The sequence below is a fragment of the Argentina silus genome, assembly GCF_951799395.1.
Source record: "Argentina silus genome assembly, chromosome: 14".
Taxonomy (NCBI): Eukaryota; Metazoa; Chordata; class Actinopteri; order Argentiniformes; family Argentinidae; genus Argentina; species Argentina silus.
Window position 1 is genome coordinate 19,613,869 of NC_139668.1, and position 20,000 is coordinate 19,633,868.

A 20,000-nucleotide genomic window follows, 5' to 3' on the forward strand; every position below is an offset into this window, starting at 1 on the left:
GTGTGTGTGTGTGTGTGTGTGTGTGTGTGTGTGTGTTGTACAGTAGCTAGTTGGTGATGGAATGAAATGGAGATATTGCAACTCCATAAGCAAACTAAGCACGTTGAAAGATGTACTGCAGCAGCCTTGGAAAGAGTCAGCACAAAGCCAGCCTGTATGCAAGGCCTGTTTACTGTCAGACACAAACAGAACAACACACACACACACACACACGTTATCAGCGCTCTGGAAGGAAATACCTTGTTTTTAAACAACAGTCTAATTCTCAGTGTGGTTTCCCTTGTCACCATCAGTGGAGGCTGGTGGAGGTAGAAATCGGAGGATGCTCAACACTGAGCAACCAACATGATCACATGGTCAGTGGTACAGAGTGTGAGTGCCCCTTTAGGACATGGCTTAGTGTCATTACCTCAGCTTCCTTAGCTGAAGTCCTAGCTCCTGTGTGCAGTGTGCAGCATTCTAATGTTGAATTTGAATGATTCTGAATTCAAATTCTTTTGAATTCTAATGATTCTGAATTCTAATGATTCTGAATTCAAATTCTTCTGAATTCTAATGATTCTGAATTCTCATTTTTCTGAATTCTAACGATTCTGAAAACCCTTTAGTATCGGGACAGGGAGCACTTATTATACACTAGTTTGGAGCTTAGAAGTGTTTCATAAGTAGCTAAATGGTCCATTGTTAGATTCTAACATTTAATTGGATTGGTCGATTGGGTCTCGTCCACAGCAGGTGAGCTCCGCCCAGTCCAACGGCAGCAGCACAAGCTCCACCCCCTCCAGGAAGCCGCAGCCGGCGGCGCCGAAGGTCCGCAAGAGCGTCAGCAGCCGCATCCACGAGGCTGTGAAGGCCATCGCGCTGTGCCACAACGTCACGCCCGTCTACGAGGCCCGCGTCGGCGTCACCGGGGAGACGGACCAGGCCGAGGCCGACCAGGACTTCAGCGATGACAACCGGACTTACCAGGCCTCCAGCCCAGACGAGGTCAGCCTCTCCACTTCAAACATAACTTTATTTATAAACTAGCAGGCCTCCAGACCAGACGAGGTCAGCCTCTCCACTTCAAATCAAACAGAACTTTATTTATTAATCGTGTTTCCTACAGAAATGCAGTGCAGTGCGCTTCCCAAAAAAGATTAGAAACAGTTGAAATAAGACACATCCCTGTCAACGCCAGCTGCACCCAACAACGGTTACCTGAAGGTTCAGACTCCACAGGCTTCTGTCTGATGTTCTGCAGTAGAGACTCAGTTATTATTGTTGTGTTTATATACTCAGTAGTCTCTATGTACAGGATATGACCTGGCCAGGGCAAAACCTTGCTTGTTCGCTTGCTATGGCCTACAAACCCATAACTAAGGCCAATAACTAGGGCCAAGAGTTTTTCCTAGTCAGGTCACGTGCAGGAAAAACTCCTGGCCCCAAGGTAGTCGGTAATAGTCATAACGGGCTATTCCATGAACCCCCAAGGTCAGAGGTCAGAGGTAGTAAACGTGCTTTCGGGAGGCGAAGTTTTTAACACACGGCGTATTTCGTCCTGAGAATTTATTGCTCCAATTGAAGGAAGAATCTGGAGCAATAACGAGACCAATGGCCGCCCTGCAGCTCTCCTTCCTCTGGCTGTGAAACCCTAGCAGGGGAGGCTGGCGGAGGCGGAAATTGGAGGCCGGGCTCATTGTAAAGCATGGAACGGAATGAGGAACGGTATCAAACACAAAGTGCTTTATAAATGGCCATGTTAAATCGGCAGCCATCGTTCCTGATTCCGGTCCATGTATTACAATGAGCCCGGCCTCCGATTTCCGCCTCCACCCAGCCTCCCCTGGTGTAACCTTATAGTTGTGGCATTTATGACCAAGACGGCGCTAACTTACCCTGTTATTTACTAGCCTCTTCTAATGCTAATATGGACACTGCTACCAGAGAAAACCCCGGGACACACCTTGATGAATATCACATGCATACACAGGGCACAAGGAAAGAAAAGGTCTCTCTGTCATTATTAGTTTTTTTAAAAGAGATATTCAGTAGATATTGAAAGATCGCTAATGGCCCATTTATAATGTACACACACACGCACACACACACACACACACACACACGGGTCGGGGACCGTTGATGCATTTGTCGGCCATGACACAATGACTTTGTGAAGCGTTAGTGTACCGTTCTCCGTCTCCCTCACCCTTCCCTGGGCCGGTCTAGCCAATCACAATGAAGATGAAAAGCTCACGAAAGATAAATCTCCCTTTTTTTTTTTTTTTTGTCCGTCCTGGAATTGCCTGCCTGTCCCGTCCCGTCCCGACTTGACGTGTATATTTATTTATTTCCTCGTACCCTCTTCTCTATCTCCCCCCCCCCATTGTCTCGGACCGCTCGGATTGATCAATATTTAATTTTCTCTGAGAGACGATGAGAGGGGGTCTGCGGTTGTTGTCCCCCCCCCCCTCACCTCCCCCACCCTGCCATCCTCCCTCACCCCCTATCTGTCTCCCTCGCTCTCCTTTTCTCTCAATCTCTCCTTCACTCTCCTCTTCATTTCCCACTCTACCTTTTACCCTTACCTACTCTTTTTCCTCTGCTCTCTCTCTCTCTCTCTCTCTCTCTCTCTCTCTCTCTCCCTCTATCTCTTTCTCTAGCTAGTAGTGTGTGTCTCTCTCTCTCTCTGTCTCTCACTCTCTCTCTCTCTCTCTCTCTCTGTCTCTGTCTTTCTCTCTCTGTCTGTCTCTCTCTCTCTCTCTGTCTCTCTCTCTCTCTCTCTTTCTCTCTCTGTCTCTCATTGACAGCTGTGTCAAAGCCCAGTCACCAGGTCCATATGAGACCCGAGGGGGGGGGGGGGGGGGGTGTTCAGGTGACCTGCTGCTTCACCGTGCCCTGCTGCGACCCTTGACCCTGTCTGTGATGTCACAGAGGAACGTTTGACCCTGGTCTTGAATGACTGTGGAGTTTCACGACCCCCTAGGTGTTTATCATCTCACATATGGCGTAACAGGATACAGGTACCTGCCTGAGGGGCGCGTAGGTTGTGGGTTCGATTCCTGCTGGGACCATATATACACCAAAAATGGATGTACACTCACAATGTACTATATGTTGCTTTTTGGATTAAAATCCTCTGCTAAAATAGTGTGTTTGTTTGTCAACAAGACAACAGGATTATTGGGGTGGTTGGTCATGTGACCACTCATATCCCTGAATGACCCCTTCACATGAAAAATGAAAAGCAGCAGAAATGCCCGTTGATCAACAGAGTCCGTATGAATATCTCACATGTACAGTATGAACAGTTAAAATGGAGTAGCCCTTCATATTGTGAATGTACAGTCAACTCACCGTCCTTATTACATCGTAAACCTGAAAAATGATTATTTTTTATTATTTTTTCAATTTTTTCAATTTAGAGTGTGCTTCATACGGCTAATAATGACATGCTGGGAGGAACCCTGACGATCGCGGATCCGTTTTCATCCTGAAATGCTTAGCTGCTGTTAATTTTAAAGGCTCCTCTGCCATGCTGATATACAGTACAGGAATGCTATTGAAATGATTGATTGGGTAGTTTAAACCGGTCTGCCACCGTCGTAAAGTCGTCACGGGATCGTCTCCCAGTACGTGTTTAACCCGTGATTCACATGCAGGTTGTATCAGGGCCGACACGGCCTTAAATAGTTCCCATGGAGCTGATAAAGTAGATTGAAGAGGTAGGTATTGGATCCTGGCTCGTGTGTGTGTGTGTGTGTGTGTGTGTGTGTGTGTGTGTGTGTGTATGTGTGTGTGTGTATGTGTGTGTGTGTGTGTGTGCCTGTGTGTATGTGCCTGTGTGTGTATGTGCATACTGGTGTGTGTACGTGCCTGTGTGTGTACGTGCCTGTGTGTGTGTGTGTGCATACTAGCCTGTGTGTGTGCACATGCGATAATGATCCACAGATGTGTGTTAAGTAAATATAGCTGGCTCAAAGAGGGAGCAGGAGAATGATGGGGTATTAGCAGGAAGTTCCAATTTGTAGGTCAGAGTATAATGACAACCTTGAAGTGAGCAAAATGAAAATGAACCCGTGGAGAATTGAGTCGTGTGCAGTTGGGGGGGAGGGGGGGAGGGGGGGGGGGGTTCCTGCTGAGGAGAGAGGGAAGGAGAAAGAAAAACAGGAAAACACTCATCTGGACGTGAGTGGATCGACTAAAACTCCTGAGATATGTTATCCAGAGCATTGTTTACGGGATGTGTGGATTGAGTTTTTTTTTTTCATGCAAACTATTTATTTAATTTATTTAGCACACAGGAAAGAACAAGTTGGCGATGCCAGGAAATGAAATACATCAGAATAATACAGCTGTACAACAGGAGTGGTAAACGGAGGAGGATGGGGCTGCATAAAGATAATCAGTCTCCAACTCACAGACAGAGCTATGGACGCCAGGACTGACCAGTGACATCAGAAAGACAGTTTGAACCATGTTTTACAGCTGTACAGTGTTTGTTTACAATTGCATTGCTTACAAGCAATGGAGTAGAATAAGATTATGTGGAGTTCTGATGGGGATAAGGCAGTGAATTAAGCTGATGAGGCATTGATAAGTTATTTATATATATATATTATCTTCAATAATCGATGGCTATATATCATTAATTTTAAAGTAGTTTAGATCTGTTCAGTAGAGGCCCGTTTCAGTGCAGTTTTTGTTAGTTTAGTATTGGTGCTATTTTATGCTTTTTGACCACAAGTGAATAGTTTGCCTGTCTAAGTTGATTAGTGGACAAGCAAATTATCCAAATGTTGGGACGTTCAGTGGCATAGCACACTAAGGGGCGTGCCATATCATCGCAAGGTCCCTGGTTCGATTCCGGCCATCGACATATCCTGCATGTCATCCCTCCTCTCTCTCACCCATCCTTCCTGTCAATCTATATTATCTCTATCCCAATAAAGCAGAAATGCCCTAAAAATATATTTAAAAAAAATAATTATCCAAATGTTCATAATAATAGCTCATCCAGCGTTTTCATCATACCGGAGTAGGGACGTGACGAAGTGCGTCATTACTCCTTTGTCAGGAATAGTTTCTGTTTAAACTGATGGCTCTAGATATCAGATTCCACGGATCAAAATGGATAGTGATTTAAAACAGATATGTTTTCATCCGTTTTCTGCTAGTTTGTTGTGTACGGTATATTTACTAGTTATGTAACCAGTCAGGCCTGTCCTGTGGACCACCCCCCAGCTAATGGTCCTCCTGTTGACATTCTGTTCCCCCTCAGCTGTGAACGATAGTAAACAATGAACAAGTGTCTTCCATGTGCTCCCTACCCTCCAATGAGAGCGGAGAGGAAGTTGACCCTTGACCCCTCGAGCGAACAGCACCCAGAGCACGCTGTGCTATCCTTGTGGAGGGTGCAGAAGGCGTGGGCCTGCGTGTAGAGCAGGTGTGTGACCTGACCTTCCATCTTTCCCTGCTGACCTGTGTGTTTGTGTGTGTGCCTGTGTGTGTGTATGTACGCGTGCCTGTGTGTGTGTGTGTGTGTGTGTGTGTTCTCCTCAGGTGGCCCTGGTGCGCTGGACAGAGAGTGTTGGGCTGACCTTGGTGAACAGGGACCTGACCTCCCTGCAGCTGAGGACCACGGCCGGTCAGATCCTCACCTTCTTCATCCTGCAGATCTTCCCCTTCACCTCCGAGAGCAAGAGGATGGGCATCATCGTCAGGGTAGGGGCCGCAAACACGGGGGAAATGCGCGTGCGTGCGCGTGTGTGTGTGTGTGTGTGTGTGTGTGTGTGTGTTGAACTGGTGACATGGATGCCACAGCCTTAAATGTTTGTAGATGTTTTAATGTTTGATTCCTGCTTCAGGAGGAGACCACAGGTGACATCACGTTTTACATGAAGGGCGCTGACGTTGCCATGGCGAGCATCGTGCAGTACAACGATTGGTTGGAAGAGGAGGTGAGGGTTCCATGATGTCACATCCTCAAATCAAATCAAATCAAAGTGTGTTTATCATACGGACAGGATACAGCAGTAAACGGAACGATGAAATGCTTTTGACGAGCGACCTCTCAACAGTGCAGTGAAATACAAGGATAGCAATCAAATATAAGAGTAGTAACAATACAATACACAATATATACAATCAATAGTAATATAATATATATGAGCCATTTAGCTGACGCTTTTGTCCAAAGCGACTGACATTGCAGTGAGTGCATACATTTTTCAGTATATATGGTCCCAGTGGGAATCAAACCCACAACCTTAGTGTTGTTAACGCCATGCTCTACCAACTGAGCCACAGAGGACCACTATAGTACATCTATCCATCAGTCATCATAAGACAAAGTAATTAATGCTCACACCAGGGGCCATTGGCAGTCACAAGGCTTTTTTCTTTTATATTAACAGGAGAGAAACTTGTACAGGGGGGTAGTGAGGCTGAAGAGGTCTTTAGGAGGGACAGTTAAGGTGTAGCCTGAAGAGATGAGTCTTCAATCTACGGCGGAAGATCGGAGCACCTGTCATTTATAGGACGCAAGCAAACGTGTCTGACTCGGGAGACTCGCGAATATATTAGCTAATATTACTTTCATAACTGTCATTCATCTGTTTGAGTCTCATCACCCTCTGTGTTAACAACCAGGACATTCATTCATGTACAGATCAACAGGGCCAAGCCCAGCCTGATCCGAGGGACTTGTGTTACATATGTTAATAATTGCATTATCGCAATATCGAGTCGTTCGACGACCGGGGGCGTTTTTTGGTTTATTTTAATGAGTGACCTACATTAGTCGTGAATATTCCAAGTCGGCCATTGCACAGTATGTCATAATCCTGACGACGGTGTTAATTAATGATGTCCTCATCGGTTGTTATGTCCCGCTGTCACCACGGCCGCAGCGATGCTCACGTCAATAAGCAATCAGCGCGTCAGGCCTCAGTCCGCTGAGCCTTTCATATCAGAGATAAACCGCTGTCCGTCCGTCCGTCCGTCCGTCCGTCCGTCCGTCTGTCTGTCCGTCCGTCCGTGTGTTTTATTGTGTCCTCTGAACTGTCGCTGCAGGCGGCGATATAGTCAGCATCGATTTTTTTGGTTTGGTGGTGTTTTGTCGGTTGACAATGCAGTCGGTTGTACTGTACCGTACCGCGCTGTACATTGTGTCCTTATGACTCATTTAGTGCCGAGGGTGAATGAAGTCGCCCACATTGTCAGCCTTCTAGAGTGCCAAGGGTGACCTTACATTTACATTCATGGCATTTAGCAGACGCCTTTATCCAAAGCGACTTACAACAAATACATTTGTCTAAGTAAGTGAGTCATCTATCCATCAGTCATCGTAAGAAAAAGTAATCTATGCTAGGACCAGGGGGTATTGGCAGTCACAATGCTAGAAGAAGGAAGAATTACTTTTTTTTTATTATTTCTTTTAGACATTTATTTACAAGATTTATTGCATTTATTCACCAGAATGCATAAAGATGATGCTTCATCTTGTAGCCAATCAGAGTGTTGTTGCTAGGTAAACACCACATAGAACACTCGGCACTCTCGGTGGTGAGGGTTCCGGAACTCTTTGGCAGTTAGTGAGTTAATTCGATTAAATGTCCTATGCTTGTGCTGTGTAACTGTTATACCGGACCTTGTGTATATACATTTATGTACTTTTTTTTTTTTTCTTTTTTTTACAGCGAAATAAATAGATTTGAATGTGTGTGTGTGTGTGTGCCAAACAGTAATACAGAGGTAGAGTGTAGATATGTTCTTGAGCATGGCACTAGCAATGCTAAGGTTGTGTGTTTGATTCCCGCTGGGACCATGTATGCAGTCACGGTACTGTAAGTTACTTTGGATTAAAGTGTCTGCTAAAGATATTTATTATTATGATGATGATGATGATCTTCATGGCTCCCTCTCCTCTTCAGTGTGGAAACATGGCCAGAGAGGGCCTGCGGACGCTGGTGGTGGCGAAGAAGTCCTTGTCTGAGGAGCAGTATCAAGACTTTGAGGTATAAATAAAACTCTACAGACAGAATGAGGCCGTGAGTGAGCCACCTATTTTCCTCTCCTATCACTGTTTTCTTTCTCTCTCTCTCTCACTTGCTCTCTGTCTCTCTCTCTCTCTCTCTCTCTGTGATAAACTTTGTCTTTATTTCACTTTCACTCCATCTCATCTTTCCCTCCATCCCTAACAACCTCTCTTCTCCGTCTCTAAAGGAAGGCATCACACGCCATCTTGTCTGACCCTCAATCCATTTTCTTTTCGATGGCGACAACTGAATGCTCCTAATTATATATTGGGGGGGGGGGGGGTGGGTAGTCACAGTCCTAGAGGCTAACAATATTTTTCAAGACCTCTCCTCTTATCTCTCCACCTCCACCTCCATCTCTCCACCTCCACCTCTCCCCCCAGAACCGCTACAACCAGGCCAAGCTGAGCATCCACGACCGCAGCCTGAAGGTGGCGGCGGTGGTGGAGAGCCTGGAGAGGGAGATGGAGCTGCTCTGTCTGACTGGGGTGGAGGACCAGCTGCAGGCCGACGTCAGGCCCACCCTGGAGCTGCTCAGGAACGCCGGGATCAAGGTCTGGATCTCTGGAGACTTCAGTTTTAAAGTGCACTATCATCACCAGGGTCTCAACACACTGTACATCATGTAAAAACAAAAACAACATTAACAAGACACATATTATAGAAATTAGAAGCATTACATGGAGTACACAGATTCTGACTGTTTGACACAGCGGTGTTCTGTGTTCATATGGATACTGACTGTTTTTCACAGTGGTGTTCTCTGTTCATATGGATACTGACTGTTTTTCACGGTGTTCTTTCTTCAGATATGGATGCTGACGGGGGACAAGCTGGAGACGGCCACCTGCATCGCCAAAAGCTCTCACTTGGTCTCCAGAAGCCAAGACATCCACGTCTTCAAACCGGTACGCCTCGCTTCGCTTCCTCTCTCGATGTAAACGTTGTGATGATCTGTTCTACTTGGTGACAGTTAAAGGGATCTCGTGTCTTGGTGACAGTTAAAGGGATCTTGTGTCTGCCTCCACTAATTGTGTGGCCTGGTTCTCGAGCAGGTCTCCAACAGAGGGGAGGCCCATCTGGAGCTCAACGCTTTCAGAAGGAAACACGACTGTGCTCTGGTCATCTCTGGAGACTCCTTAGAGGTACTACACACATGAACGCATGCACACAGACACGCAGGGGTGCGCAAACACACACACACACACACACACACACTGCCTGCATGCATGCATGCATACACGCACACACACACACACACGCGCTGACACATACAGATTGTATAGATGCAGCCAAAACGACAAAAACACACATGCACACACACACACACACACACACACCCTCTCAGAGCAGATTGTACAGTTGCAGCCAAAAGGATAAAAACAGTTCCAGTGCCAAAAGTAACAAGTTGAGAGCAGAACAACAAACAAGGCAGCGAACCGCATCGTTCTTGATTCGAGACGCCGGAAACGTTTCATCACCTAGAAGCTGCAGTGATAGTAAATACCTTCCATGGGGAACCTGTACCTACGTCACACACCTGCTTACTCCTGCCTGTGAAGGAATTTTCTGAATGAATGAGTCAACAGAACTTCCGGAAGATTCCCTACGTACTTGTTTGGGAACGCCACTTGATTACATGTCCACACATATCCGTCCTCGGTGTACACTCTGTATAGAGGGCAAGGGAGGCTGATGGAGGTAGAAATCGGAGGACGAGCTCATCGTAATGCAACGGCACGGAATGAGGAACGGTACATCATCCAAACACACGCGTGTTCCTCATTCCGTTCCATGCATTACAAATAAACCCTGTCCTCCGATTTCTACCTCCGCCAGCCTCCCCTGACAGAGTGCCTGAGAATGCCCTGTGGAGCCCAGCCAACGTGTCCTCCTCTGCCCTCCAGGTGTGTCTGCGTTACTACGAGCATGAGTTTGTGGAGCTGGCGTGTCAGTGTCCCGCGGTGGTCTGCTGCCGATGCTCCCCCACCCAGAAGGCCCAGATAGTCACCCTGCTGAAGCAGCACACCGCCAACAGAACCTGCGCCATAGGTGACACCGCCATCTTTTTATTTGTTTTCATAACAGTTTATTTGTTTGTTTTTATTTATCCTTTTTTAGAAATCACATTGGGATTTATATGTATATCGCTTTTTTAAATCTGAGTCCTGGCCAAGAAGGCAACAAAGTTAAAGTTGCACATGCAGTATTAAGAGATGGATTACCTCTTATGTCCACAAGGGGGCGATCCGAGCACATCTGTGTTGAAATTCCCTTCATTTCTGTAATCGACTTCTTTGGCATTTTTGCATTTGATGATGAAGGCTGTGGCTGCCCATCATGACTAATTCCTGTCTCTCGCAGGGGATGGAGGAAATGATGTCAGCATGATCCAGGCAGCAGACTGTGGGATTGGCATCGAGGGGAAGGTACATCATTCCTCCTACTGTACCCTGGCCACAGATATTAGCCTTTTGCATTTATATTGCATTTAATCAACAACCAAATGCTAATAGACAGTCAGCATGTTATGAATTACTTTGATATTCAGACTGACTGACATGTGGGGGCTGTCTTATCTGCATTGACTTCTGTTTAATGATATAATATAATATAGAGTATATAGATCAGGAGAGGCTGATGGAGGTAGAAATCGGAGGACGGGTTCATTTAATGCATGGCACGGAATGAGGAATGGTATCAAACACGTGGGTGTCCATATTCCAGGCATAACAATGAGCCCAGCCTCCAAGTTCTACCTCCACCAGCCTCGATGGACACTTTTATCCAAGCAGTACATTGTGTTTCAGTACAATGAGTGGATACATAGTTTGTACATATGGTCCCAGGGGAATCAAACCCACAACCTCAGCATCGCTCCACCCACCGAGCCCACCTCTCCGTCCCCCCACACAGGAGGGGAAGCAGGCGTCGCTGGCTGCAGATTTCTCCATCACCCAGTTCAAGCACATCGGCCGGCTGCTCATGGTGCACGGCAGGAACAGCTACAAGCGCTCGGCGGCGCTGGGCCAGTTCGTCATGCACCGCGGCATGATCATCTCCACCATGCAGGTAGGCTAGGGGGTTAGCAGGTAGGCTAGGGGGGTAGCAGGTAGGCAAGGGGGTCAGCAGGTAGGCTAGGCTAGGGGGTTAGCAGGTAGGCTAGGGGGTTAGCAGGTAGGCTAGGCTAGGGGGTTAGCAGGTAGGCTAGGGGGTTAGCAGGTAGGCTAGGGGGTTAGCAGGTAGGCTAGGGCGTTAGCAGGTAGCCTAGGGGGTTAGCAGGTAGGCTAGGGGGTTAGCAGGTAAGCTAGTGGGTTAGCAGGTAGGCTAGGCTAGGGGGTTAGCAGGTAGGCTAGGCTAGGGGGTTAGCAGGTAGGCTAGGGGGTTAGCAGGTAGGCTAGGGGGTTAGCAGGTAGGCTAGGGGGTTAGCAGGTAGGCTAGGGGGTTAGCAGGTAAGCTAGTGGGTTAGCAGGTAGGCTAGGGGGTTAGCAGGTAGGCTAGGGGGTTAGCAGGTAAGCTAGTGGGTTAGCAGGTAGGCTAGGGGGTTAGCAGGTAGGCTAGTAGACTAGCTTTACTGATACCCTGGCCCACCCTGGCTCTCTCTGTCTCTCTCTTCACTTTCAGTGTTGTTGAAACAGTGATATGGTTAAAGTGCCCCTTTAATTTAATCTGAAATGTTCTCTTTACAGGCGGTATTTTCCTCTGTCTTCTTCTTTGCCTCAGTTCCTTTGTACCAAGGCTTCCTAATGGTCGGGTACGTACAGCTGGAAACATCCCACTGAACTCACGCTGTGTGTCTGTAATCAGGGCACCCTTGAAAAAGAGACCCTGGTCTCAAAGGGGTTGAATGAATAAAGGATAGAAAAAAAGGTTTTGGATTCACGTGAGAAAGAGAGATCCTCTCTATTGCTGCTAAATGAAAGATGACAGTATTCTCAGTGAGTCCTGTCTTTCTGAGTGAGTCCTGTCTTTCTGAGTGAGTCCTGTCTTTCTGAGTGAGTCCTGTCTTTCTGAGTGAGTCCTGTTTTCCCCCTCTCTCTCACCTGTGCAGGTATGCCACGGTCTACACCATGTTCCCGGTCTTCTCCCTGGTTCTGGACCAGGATGTGAAGCCTGAGATGGCACTTCTGTACCCCGAGCTCTACAAAGACCTCACCAAAGTAAGATAACCACCAGGGGAGGCTGCTGGAGGTAGAAATCGGAGGACAGGGATGCATGGAACGGAAACACACGTGTTTGATACCATTCCTCATCCCATTCCATGCAGTACAATGAGCACATCCTCCAATTTCTACTTCCACGAGCCTCCCCTGATACTGATATATTCAACTCTGTCTGTCTGTTACTGTTGTTTTGATTTAGCAGGTAATAACAGTGTCATTAAAGGGGCAATCTGGGATTTGTACCTCAGTTTCAGGACTTTTAAATGAATTATATAAAGCCATTGATTCATGAAGAATATAACTTATAAATTAAATGCCTCATGAGCTTAGTTCAACTGTTTTACCAGAACTCACAATATAAGCTTGTTTTACTCCATTGTTTGTGAACAATGTCATTTTCACAAACACTGTATAGCTTCAAAACATGGTTAAAACTGTTATTTCTTATCTCATGGATAGTCAGTCCTGGCATCGATCGTTCTCCGCCCCTCAGCTGTTTACCAAAGACAGTGGCGGGGTGACCGCTTTGTTGTTGTTTGAATTCCAGATTGCCCCTTTAACATAATATTGTTTTGGTGATAGCAGGTAAAAGCTCTTGTCCTTGGGTTGACAGGAAGTGGATGGTGTGTTTTGCTCTGGTCCTTACCTCTATTTCTCTCTCCTTCCAGGGTCGCTCCCTGTCCTTCAAGACCTTCCTCATCTGGGTGTTGATCAGTGTGTACCAAGGTAGGGTCCTCTGATTTCTACCTCCACCAGCCTCCACTGCTGCGTTCGCTGATCGTGTACATTCACATTCAATTGTAAAAAAAAAATGCAACACTGCTTACTTGCGAAAGTCATGACATTTAATCACTGACGTTGCAGTCAAGAGAACTTCTTCAGAGTGTGGAGTTTTTCCTCTATAGTTTCGTAAGCGAAGAGAGTCTAGTCCAGGATAGTCCTCAGCGGCTCTCTGAGGCAGAGGCTCTAGTCCGGGTCTAGTCCAGGATAGTCCTCAGCAGCTCTCTGAGGCAGTCTAGTCCAGGATAGTCCTCAGGAGCTCTCTGAGGCAGAGTTCCTTGGCTGTTGATGATGTTTCCAGAACTCTAGTCTAGTCTAGTCTAGTCTAGTCTAGTCCAGCACACAGGTTGAGTGACACTATATGTAAATGAGGACTCTTAACAGGTGTCTGCCGGGGGCAAATCAACCCTGAGGCCCACAGTCTTGACAACCGCCATAGTACAACAACCCCCACAGTATGACAACCCCCCCCCAGTACGACAACCCCCACAGCACGACAACCCCCCCCCAGTACGACACCCCCCCCCAGTACGACAACCCCCCCAGTACGACAACCCCCCCCCCAGTACGACAACCCCCCCAGTACGTAAAGCTACAGTATGGCAGCGCTGCAGTGTAGTTGTTTATAGTATGGAAATAAGGAATCTATGCGTCTGCCAGGTGCCAGGTCTCTTCTGAAAAGCTCTCGTGAAAAGCCAGTATTTGTTTACATTAGTTTATTGACACAGATAGAAAGACAAAGTTTGTACACAGTTAAAAAAAAACAAAAAAACAATGTGCACAGGAGGAGCAAACCCCTCCCCCCCTCCCCTCCTCCCTCCCACCCGCCTCCACCCACCCCCCCCCAAAAAAAGCTCCTGACAAGTACAGTAGCTACTGCACCTCAAGGATACTGTTCCAGTCGCCCTAATACCTGCCTTTTATTCCCGTCCGTCTGTACAGCAGCAAGGCCCTTCCACTTCAACTTGTATTTCATCATCTTTACTGCGTGCCATACCTGAATCCCTCCGGGGCCCCGGCCCGACAGACAGTCACTTTCTCAGTAGCTTAGGTTTCCGAGCGTCATCCGCAGTTACACGCGGGCTTTTGTCCGCGTCCGGTAAATCGATATTTCTGTAATCGCTAAGCCATGCAGCGTGTGAGAAAGATCTATGTTCCTGCTCAAGCGCGACTTCCTGACAGCTCCAGTTCTTTAATTAAAGGGCTAATACCGAGACCAGGAGAATCGCGGAGGAGGAGGAGGAGGGGGAGGGGGAGGTGGAGATATGAGGGGAGGAGGTTGGGGGGGCGGGGGGGGGGGGGGGAATAAATATCAGCCACTCTCTCGGCTTCTTTAATTTATTACAGAGTTTAGCTCGCAGGAATGCCACCGTACGCAGGAAGACTGTATGAAAAAGCAATTATGCGATCAGTTATAGTCTATTAGGCTCAATTTGCGGCGTGTTATGATGAAATGAAAGGCTATCGGGATACAGTCGACCCCGAGGATGAATGAGTGGCGAGCTACCCAGGGAGGGTGGGATACACTAGGGGACATTGTGTGTGTGTCGCCCCCCCAGCCCCCCCCTCCCACCCCAAACGTTCTCCCCTTCATAAATAATGTTATTGAATTAAGCCTTATCTCCAGAAACACAATTGCTAATCCTCAATAGTGTGGCTCCGGTCTGGTGTCTCAACGTGCCCTTTTGAATAAGGAGAAGTCTTTCAGTGAGTTTTCTCTCCGGGGTCAAATGAAATGAAGCCTCAGGCAATTTACACAAGGCAGACAGAACACTTGTTGAATCATCCTAGTTAGTTTTAATGATAATTTGTGCTTAATCAACCGCAAACCTTATTTGGTCGTCCAATTTCCTGTGGGTGGCTATCCAGACACAGGTTGAGCCTCTGTCTGGACTAGAAAGGACGTGATGAAGAGTCTCTGTACGTGGTCTTTATCATGTTAATGACCTACGTCTGGGAAACACAACACAACAACATAAGCAAAATAACATATGTATTTTCATTTGTATTCGCAAACAGGGCACACCTGTGAATGACACAATGGTTTTAGTGTGTTTTCTTGGATAACTAATGGTACAAAATAAAAATAAATAATGAAAAAAAATAAAACACTGTGCATCACTAACACTTCTCCCTGCGGCCACCAGGGGGCATCCTGATGTACGGAGCGCTGCTGCTGTTTGAGTCTGAGTTCGTCCACGTGGTGGCCATCTCCTTCACCTCCCTCATCCTCACCGAGCTCCTCATGGTGGCCCTGACTATCCGGACCTGGCACTGGCTCATGGTCATGGCCGAGTTCTTCAGCCTGGGCGCCTACCTGGCCTCGCTGGCCTTCCTCAACGAGTACTTTGGTGAGCAGCAGGGTTTGCTAGGCTGGGGAAACAGAGAGACGCACCAGCTGTTCTCACAGCACCTGGAGAGGCGCTTTGCCTTGTAAAAACAGGGTTTTTTAAGCACTTTTAAAGACTATCGTCTGTAATAACAATATCACAATATGATCAAATATCACACTATTTCATAGCCCGAGTAAGGAGCCAGTGTAGTTGTAGTTGTAGTTGTTGTTGTCATTTCTGAAGGTTCTGTTGTGTTTAGCTGTGAGGAAACCGTTGATTTGTATGCTGTGAGTCAGTGTGCTGACAGGATAACAGGGTGTAGATGATGGTGTTGCTGGTGGCTGGTTTGAGTCTAGCTATGGAACAAAGCATCACCCTTCACCCTGCACTGCAGCTTGTGTGTTCTAGTTTGCTTTAGTGTTTTTAGTTTTGCACTTACTTACTTTTAAACATTAGCAGCCTAATCTAAACCTTGCAGGTCTGTGCTTTGCTTGTCTGCTCTATGTTTCTATTTTTTCTCCCTCTCTCTCTCTCTCTTTCTCTCTCTCTCCTCCCGTGCTACCACTCACCTTGTCTCTCTTTCTTTCTCCCCCCCTCTCTCTCTCCCCCTCTCTCCCCCTCTCTCTCCCTCCCTCCCCCCCCCTCTCTCTCTCTCTTTCTCCCCCCCCCCCCTCTCTCTCTCTCTCTCTCCCCCCCTCTCTCACTCCTCAAGTGCTACCACTCACCTTCTCTCTCTTTCTCTCTCTCTCCCCCCTCTCTCTCTCTGGTGGTGGGACAGGTGTAGGCAGGGTGTCCTTTGGAGCCTTCCTGGGTAGGTGTGCAGCGCTGCAGAATCACCTGCTCCCTCCCTCCATCCTCTCCACCTCCTTTTCTCTCTCTCTCTTTCTCTCCATCCATCTGTGTTCCCTGTGCTGTGCTGTGCTGTCCTCTCTGTGTAACCACTAATGAGCCATGCTCATCTGCTGTATGAGACGGGGGAGGCTGGTGGAGGTAGAAATCGGAGGACGGGCTCATTGTAACGCATGGAACGGACGGAGGAGTGGGGAGGAGGACGGGACACACGTGTTTGATGCCATTCCACATTCCATTCCATGCATTACAATGAGCCCGTCCTCTGATTTCTACCTCCAGCAGCCTCCCCTGGGGTGAGGTCGTATCCGTCAGTGACCATAATAGGATCCTGTTTCTGGCGCCTGACAATGGTCATGTGACATCTTGAACATGTTTGCCTGTTATCATATCATACTCTTTCAGTCCGACACAAACACATACACATACACATACACACACACACACACACACACAGGATACACACTCACACACTCGCGCAGAAGCTCAGTCAAACACACAGGACAGATCTGTCAATCAGCAACTCTCACATGTCAGGTTTTACTTTTAGAAGTGCTGAATTGATAAAGTTACATAATGTTGACACAAGAGACCAGATTACTCCAAATGCTTCCCAAGTACAGTAGTAGTATTAGTACAGTAGTAGTATTAGTACAGTTGTAGTATTAGTACAGTAGTAGTATTAATACAGTTGTAGTATTAGTACAGTAGTAGTATTAGTACAGTAGTAGTATTAGTAGGACAAATCCTGTTGGGAAATAATTGGCACAGAGACTATTTTTGGAAGTGGCACGGTCTCTTTTGACAACACTGCCACCATTGTTGTGTAGTAGAGTACAGTGTCAACATGATTATAAACCAACGTATCGACACATTCTCCTTTTACCAAGCACATTCCTGGCAAACGGACCTGCGGGTTAAAGGGATAGTTCACCCAAATGACAAAAAACACATATTTGGTTTCTATTGGGTTTTGGTAAAAAAAGAAAATTTATAAAAAATAAAAAAAAACATATATATAAATATATAAACATACCTAAAACAGTGTATTGAACTCTGTCCTTGTCCATAGACTGCTGACAAGGTAAGGAAACAAATATGTCGTTCTGAAATTCGGGTGAAGCATCTCTTTTTTACTACGTAGACCAACCTCTAAGTGTTGTTGTTCTGTCCTTCTCCTCCCAGACCTGGCCTTCATCATCACCAAGGCCTTCCTGTGGAAGGTGTCAGCCATCACTGTCGTGAGCTGCCTCCCCCTCTACATCGTCAAGTACCTGAAGCGCAAGTTCTCTCCTCCCAGCTACTCCAAGCTGTCCTCCTGATCTGGGGGTGGGGGTGGGGGGGTGGGGGGCTACTCCAAGCTGTCCTCCTGATCTGGGGGTGGGGGTGGGGGGGGGGGGGGGGGCTACTCCAAGCTGTCCTCCTGATCTGGGGGGGGGGGGTGGGGGGGGGGGGGGGCTACTCCAAGCTGTCCTCCTGATCTGGATGGATCCTTCCTTCCTCCTGCCGACTCTTCTCTTCCTTCCTCCTGCCGACTCTTCTCTTCCTTCCTCCTGCCGACTCTTCTCTTCCTTCCTCCTGCCGACTCTTCTCTTCCTTCCGCTCTTCCTGCTACTCTTCTGCTGCTTTTTCCCCAGCGCTTTTTTGTACTGATCGGACCCACAGTGACGGACAGGGAACCTGAAGAGGTCAAAGGTTAGAGGTCAACCACTGAGAGCAACAGAAGAGGGAAGAGGAGGAGGAGGAGGAGGAGGAGGAGGAAGAAGAAGCAGCAGTGTATTGTGTGAGACATGGGAATACTTGAAAAGACTTGAGCACAAAAACAAAGACTTTAAAAGAGGAATGGATGATGACCAGAGGAATGGATGATGACCAGAGGGATGGATGATGACCAGAGGAATGGATGATGACCAGAGGAATGGATGATGACCAGAGGGAAGGATGAAACGTTGTACAAATTACCCATGATGCACTGGATCAGAAGGCCTGGGTCAATTTGCCGCCTTCTGTTTTTTTTTAAATGCACTTCCAACTGATTGCTTCGAGTGTCATTTTTCTTTTCTTTTTTTCTTTCTTTTTTTTATAACTCTTGTACGATATGATTTAGGCAACTTTTCATATACTGTATGTGGAGTTCTGGACTTTTTAAAATGTTTTTTTTTTTTTTTATTACATTTGACGTTATGCTTCTCTAAACAGCATAGGGATAGTATTGTGGTTTAATTGGTGATTAATTCTCCGCGTCGCCATGGTTTCCTAGCACTGTAAATAAGAACTTCCTATGTGCAGCTGTTTTACTGCTGTAACCTGCGCTTTACTGTACTTACCTTGGGAAAATGAACATTAACCAAAATTAACGATGTTTCAGCGATGATTTTGAAATGATTTGTTCTGGGAACAACACCCTACTTGAGTTTTGTGTTCCTCTGTGTGCAGTTTGATCCTTTCCATTTCCAGATGCTGACTGGCATCAGACAGGATATCCTCCTGAAGTCCTCATAGTAGGACGCCAACAGTCCTTAGATCCGTTTGTTTAGGCGATGGTATTCTGTTCTGTTCCTTCTGGCCTTGGAAGACCGTGTATTACGCCATATATGTGTCATGTGTCTGTCGTTGGCTGCCAGCATGGTTTGAGTGGGGTCAATTCCATTTCTAAATCGTTAACTTAACTGAAATTCTCTCTTTTTTTTTTTTTTTACATTTCAAGTATTTCCCTCATTGACTAGCACAGAGGAAATGTGGAATTTGAATTAGAATTTCTGTTCAGTTTCTGAATAGACTGAATTGAAATGGATTGTCCCCGACCCTGGTTACCTGGTTACCTGGTTACCAGGGTCCCTGGTCGCTGGCTGGACAGGCTTGTTTGCATTGTGCCTCATGATTCTAATGTTGTGTTTGAGACATTCATGAACCTCTCCTAGCTCCAGATGTCAATCAAAAGAGTTAGTGTATTTCTATTGATGATACTTCTAGGGATGAGTTTGATTAATTGATTAGTCGTTCCTGGGGAGGGGGGGGTCGAAATCGATTTTGAAAAATAGGATAATCATTCATCGACAAAGACAAGCCACTAGTTTGTGAGATTGTGGGCGGGATTGGTGATAATTCCATCCAGTAGCAGCAGGCCCCACTCTTCATTCATTCATTCATTCATTCATTCATTCATTCATTCGCTCGCTGTCAGTGTCAAATCATTCCTGGCTGGCCTGTCACGCCGTCATGCTGTACACAAAGACGAGCAGCGTTGTTGAAACGATGTGCCAGAGTGTGGGATGGATGTATCGACCCCCAGCACCCATCAAAGTAATCGACGTTCAATAAGCCCCCCCCCATCCCTACATGTTGATACTTTTATCTTCTAGATGTTTCTGTTACCTGCTTGTTCTCCCTCGCCAGGAGCGAACAGCTGGGCCACGGGAGAGAATCATTCCTCCTGTAGTTATCGACCCCTGACAATGTTCCTCAATGACGATACTATTCTCTCTCAATGTCAAAACACCACAGGATTATAAAGGATGTAATAATGTTGTTGACTTCTGCTGACGATTAGGAATGTCTGATTGATTTACTGATTGACTGTGTGATTAGGATTCCCTGATCTTGTCCCCTGTGGCCTGGGCTTGTGATGACACTGTGTTGTGTGTTTTTTTTTTTACCCTGCTATGGATGAAACTAGACAGGGGGGGGGGGGTTGGAGGAGGAATGAGTTTTATCATTCTCTCGTGTGTGTGTGTGTGTGTGTGTGTGTGTGTGTGTGTGTGTGTGTGTGTGTGTGTGTGTGTGTGTGTGTCTGTCTTATCTCTCTGTCTTATCTCTCTCTGTCTGATCTGTGTGTGGCCATGTTTTTGTATCCCGTT

The 20,000-nt window shown here is 46.8% G+C and overlaps 1 protein-coding gene across 1 annotated transcript in view; it reads left to right on the plus strand.

Annotated features, from left to right (window-relative positions):
* atp9b (ATPase phospholipid transporting 9B) overlaps positions 1-17,465 on the plus strand; it is a gene marked incomplete at its 3' end in the record, with an annotated part of 37,498 nt that extends 20,033 nt beyond the window's left edge. The window contains exons 11-25 of the mRNA XM_083684258.1: positions 733-987; positions 5,542-5,703; positions 5,847-5,939; positions 7,914-7,997; positions 8,402-8,572; positions 8,828-8,926; positions 9,074-9,163; positions 9,926-10,070; positions 10,383-10,447; positions 10,935-11,090; positions 11,708-11,772; positions 12,070-12,178; positions 12,850-12,907; positions 15,109-15,312; positions 17,329-17,465. Of these exons, the coding sequence (XP_083540384.1) occupies positions 733-987; positions 5,542-5,703; positions 5,847-5,939; positions 7,914-7,997; positions 8,402-8,572; positions 8,828-8,926; positions 9,074-9,163; positions 9,926-10,070; positions 10,383-10,447; positions 10,935-11,090; positions 11,708-11,772; positions 12,070-12,178; positions 12,850-12,907; positions 15,109-15,312; positions 17,329-17,465 (1,893 nt within the window). The remainder of the gene's footprint in view (positions 1-732; positions 988-5,541; positions 5,704-5,846; positions 5,940-7,913; positions 7,998-8,401; positions 8,573-8,827; positions 8,927-9,073; positions 9,164-9,925; positions 10,071-10,382; positions 10,448-10,934; positions 11,091-11,707; positions 11,773-12,069; positions 12,179-12,849; positions 12,908-15,108; positions 15,313-17,328) is intronic.
* Between the last annotated feature and the right edge of the window lie 2,535 nt (positions 17,466-20,000).